At 50.3% G+C, this 11,374-nt stretch overlaps 1 protein-coding gene across 3 annotated transcripts; it reads left to right on the plus strand.

Moving 5' to 3' along the window:
- The first annotated feature begins 505 nt into the window (after positions 1-505).
- LOC133054581 (folate receptor alpha) lies at positions 506-5,616 on the plus strand. 3 transcript variants are annotated; one of them, XM_061139720.1, is made up of 5 exons: positions 506-527; positions 1,564-1,740; positions 4,487-4,675; positions 4,876-5,011; positions 5,145-5,616. In XM_061139720.1, exons 2-5 carry the CDS (start codon positions 1,576-1,578, stop codon positions 5,429-5,431), a joined length of 777 nt encoding a protein of 258 aa, XP_060995703.1. In that variant the 5' UTR covers positions 506-527; positions 1,564-1,575; the 3' UTR covers positions 5,432-5,616. The 3 variants fall into 3 exon arrangements, with proteins under 3 accessions (XP_060995703.1, XP_060995686.1, XP_060995694.1); XM_061139703.1 differs by lacking the exon at positions 506-527 and adding an exon at positions 1,198-1,486; XM_061139711.1 differs by lacking the exon at positions 506-527 and adding an exon at positions 1,198-1,477.
- Positions 5,617-11,374: the final 5,758 nt, after the last annotated feature.

Genomic DNA, 11,374 nt, shown 5'->3' on the forward strand with positions numbered 1-11,374 from the left:
TTCTTTTGCTTTAGGAGACAGAGCCAAAAAATATTGCGGTGATTTATGTCCAAGAGTGCTAAACCTACATTTTCTTCTAGGAGTTTTATGATTTCCAGTCTACATTTAGGTCTTTAATCCATTTTGAGTTTCTTTTTGTATATGGTGTTAGAGATTGTTCTAGGTTCATTCCTTTACATGTAGGTGTCCAGTTTTCCCAGCACCACTTATTGAAGAGACTGGCTCTTCTCCATTGTATACTCTTGACTCCTTTGTTGTAGTTTAATTGACCATAAGTGTATACACCTTTCTTCTGTCACTTAACAATGTACTTGGAAAGCTTTCCATATTCATACGTCAAGAGTTCTCTCAATCTTTTTCAACAGGTTTAATCCCATTGGGTGTGTATACCATAATTTAACTAGCTCTGAACTGAAAGACAATTGAGCTGTTTCCTAGACAAAGCCTCCAGACTTCGCTGACTGAGCGGCTGACCAAGCAGTCAGCACAGGCTTATGAAAGAGAGGGGAGACACTCTCCTATCCCAGGTAGGCTGAGGGCAGAGGTAAAGGCAGGACAGGGAGGAAAAGTAGAGATGGGAGGTAGGAGGTGAGAGGCAAGGTAGGGGCTCCCCTGGCATCCTGGGAGGACTTTCCCTCTGGTGCCTCCACCACCCACTGCTCTGGCTCAGTTTCTCCTCCACATTCTCCTTACTTCTTGGCCTTCCCCAAGGTCTAGTCCTGACTCTGCCCAGGGAACTTCCCAAGACCTCTCAGTGGGGGTTGCAGAGGGTTGTTGAGGTGTAAGGACCTGAGGTTTAGCTCTTACTAGGGCTTCCCTGGTAGCTCAATTGGTAAAGAATCCGCCTGCCATGCAGGAGACCCCGGTTCCATCTCTGGGTCAGGAAGATTTCCTGGAGAAGGATTAGGCAACCCACTCCAGTATTCTCACCTGGAGAATCCCCATGGACAGAGGAGCCTGGAGGGCTACAGTCCATGGGGTGCAAAGAATTGGACATGACTGAGCAACTAAGCGCAGCACAGCACAGCTTTCCATATAGCCTTCCCACTACTCCCAGCTCCCTTGGCACAGGCTCCAGAACCTTAAGCAAGAACTGAATGGCTCAATAGCCCTCATCTGGCCACTGGTCAGCTTCCCTGTTTACTCTGCTGGCAATCTCTTGGCTCCTAAACTTAGCTTGCTTCAGGCTAGTTGGGATGGGCTGAGGAAGTAGAAGCAGAGGCTGGCTGGCGCCCCTCTTCTCACTCGTAAACCCCATCAGCAAATTATGCCCCATGCTTCCTCTAAGGCAGGACCCTCTGATTGTGGGTGAAATACCGTCTGGCAAAACCGGAAGGGGATGTCTAGAGAGGGGTGGTGGCTCCCTCCGCGCACGTCACAGAGCTAGTATTGAAATGTCCTCAGGTGGGGGTGGATTCCTACCACTTGGTCCAGACCTCTACAGGCCTTTCATCGCTCAGCTCATCGGTGAAGTGGGGTAAGCCAGGTGAGGAGGCCAGAAGATCTGGGTTTGGGAGGGAGACAGGAAATCTGACCAAGAGTCTTATGGTGGCTTCCTGGCAGGAGTGAGTGGTCATGGCCTGGCAGATGACACAGTTGCTGCTTCTGGTTTTGGTGGCCGCTGCATGGGGTGCCCAGGTCCCCGTGACTCCACGGGCCAGGACCAACCTGCTCAACGTCTGCATGGATGCCAAGCACCACAAGGCAGAACCGGGCCCTGAGGACAGTCTACACGAGCAGGTGAGGATGGGGTGGGGTCTGGGGTAGGGGAGAGGGCTGACCCCCCAAAAGGGAGAAGTTAGGGTGATGGGAAGATCAGCTTTGGGAGTGATGGAGGCAGGAGGTTGGCAGGGAGGTGATCCTGGTGGACCTCTCCTAGGAGGTCACTACAACACGGGGAGGACTGTTTATCTAGCGCCCTCTATGGGTCAAGTGTTTTCCTCACACCTTGTCAGTGAATACTTAATTGGTAGGTGGTAAGTGGTCTCTATTTATGCAAATGAGGAAATAGGCCCAGAGAAGGCACAGGTAGACATGGGAACTAAGAATCCAGCCAGGAGAGGGACTGGTGGTAACTTTCCCAACCTTCATTATGTGCCAGCCCATGAAGCTCAAAGTCAAGGTAGGAAAGACAGGTCCCTCATGGTCACCATGTAACAAAGAACTACAAATAGGCCAGGTCCTCACCTCCATTAGGTCCTGATGAGAAACTGGCAAATCAGATATGCCGGGAAGACTTCCAAGTAAAGAGGCCATTGGCTTGGCCCTGGAGGTTGAGTAAGAGTTTTCCAGGAAGACAAAGCAGGAAAAGGCAGCCTAGCAGAGGACGGTGTGTACACAGGTTGGAGGGTGACAGCATGAGTGGTGCCAAGTCTAGTGTGGCCAGAGCCAAGAATGCTTCTGCCCACAGAGAAGGGGAGGTGAGGCCGGCCTCATAGGGAAGGTCCCTAAAGCAGCTCAGGGGCTCTGAGCTTGAAGTTGAACTCCAGGCTCATGAGAAATGCTAGTATCTTATTCCCTCTGGTCTCTCCCTTGGCTCCCTACAAGCCTTCACACTGCTGGGGGGCTGTGGTGTCCCCAGGGAAAGGCTGGCATGAACTGTCTCCAGGGTCTTCAAGTGAAGAGAGGGAAGTTCAGCTGCCCATGACTTCTGAGTCATTTCCAACAGTTCATTTGCTAGTAAAATACCCATAACATAAAATTTTCCATTTAAGCATTTCTAAGCATGCAATGCTGTGGCATTAGGTAGGTTCACATGTGAACATCACCACCATCACCACCATCCACCTCCAGAATGTTTTCATCTTCCAAAACTGAAAGTCCATATGCACCACTGCATTTTTAGAATTTTTTAAGTTTTAAAGGGGGCTTTAAAGAACCTTTAGTAGCACTTGCTCTTTGCCAAGAAATGGTGTGCAGGTCTTTGAGGAAGACAGGTGACTGCAATTCAAAGGGGTGTAGGCTATGTGGGAGTGGCTGGTTTTCTGGAGCCTCTCCGAAATGGGCCAGGAGGTGTTTTTCATTACATGTATTAATCCTTTCAGAGGAGGAAACCACTGACCCTGGCTGGCAGTTCAGGGATGCAGTGGATGGGGTCTTGCAAGTTGACCAAGAGTTGGGCATCTGAGGAATGGTATGCACAAAAACCTAGGGAAGCCTGGAAGCAGGCTCTGCGGCAGCAGCTCTGGGCATGGACTGGGTTATTGAAGAGGGATTGGTTTGGCTGCGCCGTCAAGGACTTTCCTTAGTTTCTCCTGAGTGTCCGGACCTGTCACAGCTTCCCCCCTCACTTGAGCCTGGGCGCTAGAGTTCATCTCAGACATTTGAAGCAATTTGGCTCATGATCACTCAGTTCCTGACTCCCAGCCTACGGCAATTCCTGAAGGGAAGCCACAATCACTTCTACCATCTTGTTCATGTGTGCTAAGTCGCTTCAGTCATGTCCAACTCTGTGCGACCCATTGAACTGTAGCCCACCAGGCTTCTGTGTCCATGGGACTCTCCAGGCAAGAATACTGGAGTGGGTTGCTATGCCCTCCTCCAGGGGATCTTCCCAACTCAGGGATTGAACCTGTGTCTCTTACATCTCCTGCATTGGCAGGGGGGTTCTTTCCCACTAGCCACCACTTGGGAACCCCTTCTACAATCTTACCTGCCTTGATTTTACCTCTCCAGAATTGCTTCCCACATCAAGTCCCATGGCCCATGTCCGGGCCATGTGTGGGTCACTGCCACTCTGCGCCCTTCTTCTTTCAAGACCTACCAGGAGTTCCCTCTCCTGGGCTTCCAGACCCTGAAAGAGCCAGACCAGCCCCCTTTCCCTCCACCCCCCATCACAACCTGAGGCCAGGATTCCCCCTCTCCTCTCTGTCCTGAGTTAAAACCTTAACCTTACATTCCACAAAGGGTGCAGCTTCCTTCAACTCTGTAAAACAGGAGTAATGGTCTTTTGACTGGGACCATTATCTTCAGTAACAGAAGATAAAGTGCAAAAATCTCAGGGACTTTGCATCTGCTATTTTCTGTGCCCCCAGTGTTCTCCGTATCCCCCCTTCCTGCCCTTCACTAAAACCATAAGCTCAAGGAGGGCAGAGATTTTGATCTATTTTGTTCATTACAGTATACTCAGCAGCCAGCATAGTGCCTGCACTCAGTTAATACCAGTTCGGTACAAAATGAATAATATAAATAACCCAGATAACGTGAAATAGCTTTGTGAACAGTTTAGAGATGTACAAATAATAATGTCCCCCCAGATGATGATTCCCCAAATCTCCCACGTCCCCTGTGTTACTTTCTGTTAGAAGTCAGTATTATTACTGCCTCTACCCCAAAAGGAGGGCTCTCAAGTCCAGGCTTAGGGGCAACCTTCCCAGCGAGTGAGCCTCTGGATGATCTACACGAGGCAGAGGAGCCAGAATACAGAGGAGATGGCCACGGTGGCTCAAGAACTTAGCCCCATGTCTCCCCCCTCCCCCCACCACAGTGCAGCCCCTGGAGGAAGAATGCCTGCTGCTCTGTCAACACCAGCATAGAAGCCCATAAGGACATTTCCTACCTGTACAGATTCAACTGGGACCACTGCGGCAAGATGGAGCCTGCATGCAAGCGCCACTTTATTCAGGACACCTGTCTCTATGAGTGCTCACCTAATCTGGGGCCCTGGATCCGGGAGGTATGGGCACCAGCCCCTCAGACAGATGCTTCAGCAGAGGGCAGAGTCCACTGGTCACTTGCAGGGAGGGTGTGGTTCACAAATTCTGGTCTGAGGGTGACAGAGGCATTGCCCCCACCTCCCCAGCCCTGGACCCCATCAAGGCTATAGCAGCTGAGATCCCTGACAGACTGGTTCCCTCCCTCCCCCGACCCCTCCAGGTTAACCAGAGTTGGCGCAGGGAGCGGGTCCTGGGTGTGCCCCTGTGCAAAGAGGACTGTCAGATCTGGTGGGAAGACTGCCGCACCTCCTACACTTGCAAGAGCAACTGGCACAGGGGCTGGGACTGGACCTCAGGTGAGGGCTGGGGGCGGGGAGGGAGGGGGAGGGGAGGGTGTGGAAGGGTTTATGGAGATTTGCAACTGTGGGGCTGCTGGAGCAAGAGATGGTTCTGGACCCAGTGGCTACAGGTCTTCCATCCTCCCCACAGGGTATAACCAGTGCCCGGTGAAAGCTGCCTGCCACCGCTTTGACTTCTACTTCCCCACGCCTGCTGCTCTGTGCAATGAAATCTGGAGTCACTCCTTCAAGGTCAGCAACTACGGCCGGGGCAGCGGCCGCTGCATCCAGATGTGGTTCGACCCCTTCCAGGGCAACCCCAATGAGGAGGTGGCGAGATTTTACGCTGAGAACCCCACTTCTGGGTCCACACCCCAGGGGATTGGACCCCTCCTGCTCAACTTGACCCAGATGCTGCCACTCTGGCTCCTTAACTAAGCTGTTCCCACTGCTGACACCTGGGCACCTTCCTTGCCTGCACCCAACCTGTGTGATTATCTCAGTTCAGCCCAGCTCCACTCTCAGATGAGGAGGACTCGTAATACCTTGGTCATTGTTTCCTGATCCAAAATCCTATGGGAATCCTCTGAGAGCTTATTCTAATAAATATATCCATGTGTGTACTATATTTTATAAATAATTTGGGGATGAGTGGGTTGGGAGGTGGCAGGCATGCCTTATTGCTCTATCCTTCCTGTTGAGAGGCCCAAAAAGGGACTGGGCTAGCTTGAAGTTCATCAGCAAGCAGAGGGTGAAAGTTGATCCCTAGCCTGGGGCTCTTACTCCTGCACCAGCCTTCCCCCGCATGCCCCCTCCTATACCACAGGAGAACAAGAGAATTGGTGGAGGGAAGCTGGGGAGAGACTGGCAGATGAGTTATTGGCTCCTGAAGTTTTTTTTCCCTTTCCTTCCCTTACTAAATGTGGGCTGGGGAAGAAGATATTGGTGGGCAGACCCCCATAAGGAAAGCTTGCATTGTCTCCGTTTTGTTTTTGTTTTGCTTTCTAATGACAATACTACAGTGAATAAGCATATACATAGTAGAATGCTATACTGTTGGATTCCAGAAGAGGGATTGCTGGGTCAAGGAGCATTTGGATTTATAATTTTGATAGTTATAATGCTACAGGGGTAGTATCAATGTGGCCCCCACCAGCAATGTATGAGTGACTTATTTCCCCATCATTTGGTCGACATAGTAGAGCATCAAACTTTGAATGTTCTACTAAAGCTGATTTTCTTCTAAACTGATAGGTAGGATTAAGGGAGTCTCAGTAGAGTTTTTCACTGGCCATGTTTTTTTTACCACAAGAACAAGGTTTCTGAGATCTTTCCATATTGATCTACAGAGACTAGTTCATTCTTTTTCATTGCTGGGCAATAGTCCATTCTATGTATAGATCACATTTAATTCAGTCACTTACTGATGGACCTTTGAGGGAGGGAGGTTCGTTCTTTTATGGCCTTGAAGTTTTTGAAAGACACAGACCAGTTATTTTGTAGAATAACTCTCAATTTGGGTTTATCTGACTGAGGCTCTACATTTTGGACACGAATATCCTGAAAGCAATTCTGTGTGCTCTTGCTGCATCATGGTGGAGGGGGGCATGGGTGTCAGGCTGGCCCATTCCTGAGGATGTTAACTGATCTTTTGATTGGGATTGGGTCTGCCAGGTTTCTCCGTTACTTTTCGCCCTTTTGTAATTAATAAATATGTTGTAGGTAGATATTTTGAGGATGGCAAATATCCTATTCATCATCAAACTTTCACCCTGGAGTTTTACTATCTGATGGACGCTTTTTAAAAAGTGAAAACAAATACTGAAAAAATGTTTTATTTTTGTGACACCCCCCTTTAAATGCTTTCCCATGGTATCTGCTGGAAAAACCAAACTTCTTCAGTGGCCCGGAAGTCTCATCCTCTCTGAGTTCCTAGAATGTCCTTATATATTCTGCAGGCTGACTTCCTGTGTTCAGTTGAGCTTCCCAGAATGTTTTTATACTCTACAGGCTGACTTCTTGTAGCCACTTAGATTTCATCCTATGATTAATTCCTCAAAAAGAGTCAGACACGACTTAGCACAACAAAATGACTTCTGACAACCCAACCAAAAGAACTTACTTCTCACCTGGGTACTTTCTCATCACATCACTGGCCCTCTTGCATAGATATCAGTTCGCTGTGCTTATTGTCTGACTTTCCCTACAAAACATACACATCTGAAAGCAGAGGCCATGTCTATGTCATTTTGTGTCAGATCCCCTGGCCCTGGGTCAGTGCCTAGCACAGAGCAGGTGCTTAGGAAGTGAAGGAATCCATGCACTCAGTCTATCAGTCAACAGCCACCTTCTGGCTGTGTCGGCCGACAGGTAGGGAACTGAGTACCTTGTACTCTCTGGTGGGGGCAGACAGACAGACGTGAGAGCTGATAGCTCTTCGCACACTTAACTGAGGGTTTGCTCCAGGGGAGCACAGAGTGTGGTGCAGTTCTGTGGAAGCCCAGAAAGGTGAGGGAAGGTTTCCAGACAGAGCGTAGTGTTGACCAAGCAGATGAGGCAGGAGGAATGACATTTCATTGAGAAGCTTCAAGAAGTACAAAGGCTTGGAGGTGATAGAAGCACAAGGAGAATTTCTAGGTGGCTAAGATAGAAGTTAAGAGGACAAGGGCAGGAAATGAGGCCAGAGAAGAAATACTGGATCTGCAGTCCTTAGACTCTAATGCCCTCACAGGGCTCTCCTTTCTTCGTGAAAGAAACCAGGCTTGGAATCAGACTCAGTTCTGAATCCTAGCCCCTCTTTGCTGCCTGGGAACTATATTTTTCTCATCTATGAGGATGGGTGGTAAGCAACTGCATATGCTGCTGGCTTGCACTCAGGAAAAGCTCCAGCTTCTCCCACCCTGACTCCCTGCAGCCCAGAGCCCCTACCCACACAGGGCCAAAGATCTTCCTGTTCTCTTCGTCTAGTCACAGAGTAGCCTTCAGTTTGGGGTCCACAAGGATGCTGACGGCTAACTTGGCTGGTATTGAGCTTCTAATCCAGGTGGATACTCTCAGGATCGGCTCCACAGTGACTGTTGGACCGTGTCCCTGCCTGTTGGCCAGGTGGTCTGAGCACTGGGGCCTCGGATTCAGAGCCCGGCAAGAGGTTCAACAAGGGCAGGGACTCCTCATGGGTTAGAACCCATGGGTCCAACCACTTGCCAGTCTCTTCTTCTGAACCCCTGAGGTCTCAGGAGCCAAACATCACTCCCGAGTGGATGGACTATAAAGTCCAATTTATAATCAACTTCGGGTGCAGGGGCAGAGAATGGGGGACAGGGAAAGTCCATTTTGATGAACACATACGTGAGCATGTGTGCTCAGTCCTGTCCGTCTCTTTTGTGAACCCCTGGCCTAGAGCCTGCCAGGCTCTTCTGTCCATGGGAATTCCCAGGCAAGAATACTGGGGTGGGTTGCCATTTCCTGCTCCAGGGGATCTTCCCAACCCAGGGATTAAACCAGTGTCTCCTGAGTGTCCTGCATTGGCGGGCAGATTCTTTACCACGGCTCCACCTGGGAAGCCCTTAGATGAGTGTATAGGAGAATGCTTTGGGGCATTCCTAGACACATGGCCATGCTTCTCCAATCAGGAGAAGGCTGAGTTGGACTTGTAAAGCCAGGAGGGATGTCTGGGGGTTTGTAGCCGCCTTCTACCTGCTCAGGTGTTCAGAGGGCTTAACCCTCCCAGGTTGTCTGTCAAAAGATTCAGAAATGGCTCACTCTGAGGGAGAGGGAAAGCAGGGCACAAGCTGGCAGTCTCCTGGGAGTGAATTTCTTCCCTCCTCTCCACATTGGAGTCAATTTCTTTGTAGGTCTATAGGGCTCTCCTTAGCTGATTCTCCTCCAGTAACCCAGCTGCCTCTTCCGGCTCCCAGCTGCACACCTCCCCCCACTTCCTTGCTCCAAGGGCCCAGACCTGTGCCCTTTCCAAGCATACTTTTTTTTAACTGGGATCTTTTAAAAATTTTTTTATTAACTTTTTGGCTGCAGTAGGTCTTTGTTGCTGTGCTCAGGCTTTCTCTAGTTGCGGCGAGCAGGGCCTATTCTGTGGTTGTGGTGTCCAGGTTTCTCATTGTGATGGCTTCTCTTGTGGAGTGTGGGCTCTAGGGTGCTTTGGCTTAGTAGTTGCAGGACTCAAGCTCAGTAGCTGGGGGCAAGGGCTTAGTTGCTCTGAGGCATGTGAAATCTTCCTGAACCAAGGGTCGAACCCATGTCCCCTGCATTGGCAGGCGGATTCTTAACCACTGGACACCAGGGAAGTCCTCCCACAGTATTGAGGCCCCATATTCTTTAAACTTCTGCTGCTATGTGTAGGCTGATGGCTTCCATATCCAACATGGACCCTTGCCTGGGTTTTCTCTTTTACCACAACCTCACACCAGGTTGCACACAGCATCTCAACACAAGAGAGCTCAACGTTCTCTCCTGAACTTATTTCTTCCTCCTCTTCTTTTTCTCCACCAGTGGTAGCAACATGGTCAGAGGGTGTAAAAAGGAAGGCTCTGTTTCTGGCTGGGGTAGGAGTGGGGGCGGGGAGGAATCTACACTAGAGCAGACTATTGGCTGCTGGTGAAAGTAGACTTGTGTGAGAGGATGGGGGAAGGGAGGAGAGCTGGGGTCTTGGAACAACCAAGGCTCTGGTAAACTGAACATCTATGATTTTACAGCTGGAAGTGGGTGATGCCTGAGGCTGATGAGATTGGAAGAGTCAGTGGCTCTATAAGCTGGGGATACGGGAACTCTGCACTCTGTATGCTGAGCGCTGAAGAATTGATGCTTTCATATTATGATGCTGGAGAAGACTCTTGAGAGTCCCTTGGGCAGCAAGGAGGTCAAACCAGTCAATCCTAAAGGAAATCAACCCTGAATATTCACTAGAAGGACTGACGCTGAAGCTCCAATCCTTTGGCCACCTAATTCGAAGAACTGACTCATTGGAAAAGACCCTGATGCTGGGAAAGGTTGTGGGCAGAAAGAGGAGGGGATGACAGAGGATGAGATGGTTGGATGGCATCATTGACTCAATGGACATGAGTATGACCAAACTCAGGGAAACAGTGAAGGACAGGGAAGCCTGATGTGCTGCAGTCCATGGGGTCACAAAGAGTCAGACGTGACTGCTGTTCAGGTGTCCTGGAGTTTGGAAGCCTGCGCTCCAGCCCTTGCCCTGCAATGAGCTCTGTCCTGATTCTCTGGGTCTTATTCTCTTTATCTGTAAAACAGGACGAGGGGGTTAGAAGTGGAGCAGATTATTTTAAAGGATCCCAGCAATTCAGGCTGCAAGGTTTTCTCAGACCTGAGTTTAGGAGAGAAAATGGAGTAAATGGGGATTGGTAATTGACCTTGGGCCTGCACTATTAATCCACTCGCTCCTACCCACCACCCTCCCATGGAGGCCTGGCTGGAGCCCACATGCAATAATTAACTCCTGGGTGGCCTTCGCCCTATCTTAAGAGCCTCTCCTGGGCCACATTCCCACGGCCCGTCTCCTAGGCCACTAAGCCCTTCTGTCCCCTAGAGTGAGGCAAGGGGAACTGCAGCGCAGAACAGAAGCCTGAGCCAGACGAAGAGCCAACGTTCCTCCCAGGTATGCTACTCTCCACCCACCTGTCTGAGCTACACACCCTAGGGCACTCCCAGCAAGCACTAAAGGATCTGAACTGGGAGGATCCACTCTGGCAGGATCCCTAAAAGCAGAGAATCCAGAAGCAGAGTTGGGGCCTGCCCAAGGTTAAACTACAAGTTAGTAAAACCCAGGACTTTGCCTTTCAGCACTGCACTGAGCTCTCAGAGCTTTAAGTCTGGGACCATGTGGGGAGGGGTGGTGGTGTCTGGGTCATGATTGGTGTGGGGGTGGGAGGGGAGGGGGGAGGGGCGAGCTGGACCAAGATCTGAGCTGAGACTAGGAAGATGGGGAAGGGTTTGCAGGCTGATGTATGTGGCATGGAGGGGAAGAAAGCACTGGCTCTAGAAAGAGGCCATAGCAAAAAAAGAATCACCAACTGACTGAATGGAGAAAGGTCTTTCTCAGCCCTCCCAGTAGTCCCCCAGGAGTCTGTCAGTCACCCCATGGGAGCCTCTGCACAGTGAAGGTACAGGGGGCAAAAGCTGAAGGAGCCCTGGATTTGAGGGTTCAGAGTTGGACTTGGGTGGTCCCTACTGTGTGCTGTGGTTCATGGGGTCGCAAAGAGTCGGACACAACTGAGCAACTGAACTGAGCTGAACTGAACTGTGTGACTTGGGGCATGTTCCCCATTCCCAAGTGATTTCTCAGTCCGTGCCCAGTTGGCTAGTGATTGTTAGGGCTTCCCCCCTACATTTAATCCTCAGGTAAGGAAA

The sequence above is a fragment of the Dama dama genome, chromosome 1 (genome assembly GCF_033118175.1).
Source record: "Dama dama isolate Ldn47 chromosome 1, ASM3311817v1, whole genome shotgun sequence".
NCBI lineage: Eukaryota > Metazoa > Chordata > Mammalia > Artiodactyla > Cervidae > Dama > Dama dama.

What these genes read in the sequence shown, in the direction of transcription:
- LOC133054581 (XM_061139720.1), top strand. Translation starts at nt 1,576, where the DNA reads ATGGCCTGGCAGATGACACAGTTGCTGCTTCTGGTTTTGGTGGCCGCT. An exon ending in TGGGGCCCTGGATCCGGGAG is followed by an intron (nt 4,676 to 4,875) that starts GTATGGGCACCA and finishes CGACCCCTCCAG; the next exon opens with GTTAACCAGAGTTGGCGCAG. An exon ending in GGGCTGGGACTGGACCTCAG is followed by an intron (nt 5,012 to 5,144) that starts GTGAGGGCTGGG and finishes TCCTCCCCACAG; the next exon opens with GGTATAACCAGTGCCCGGTG.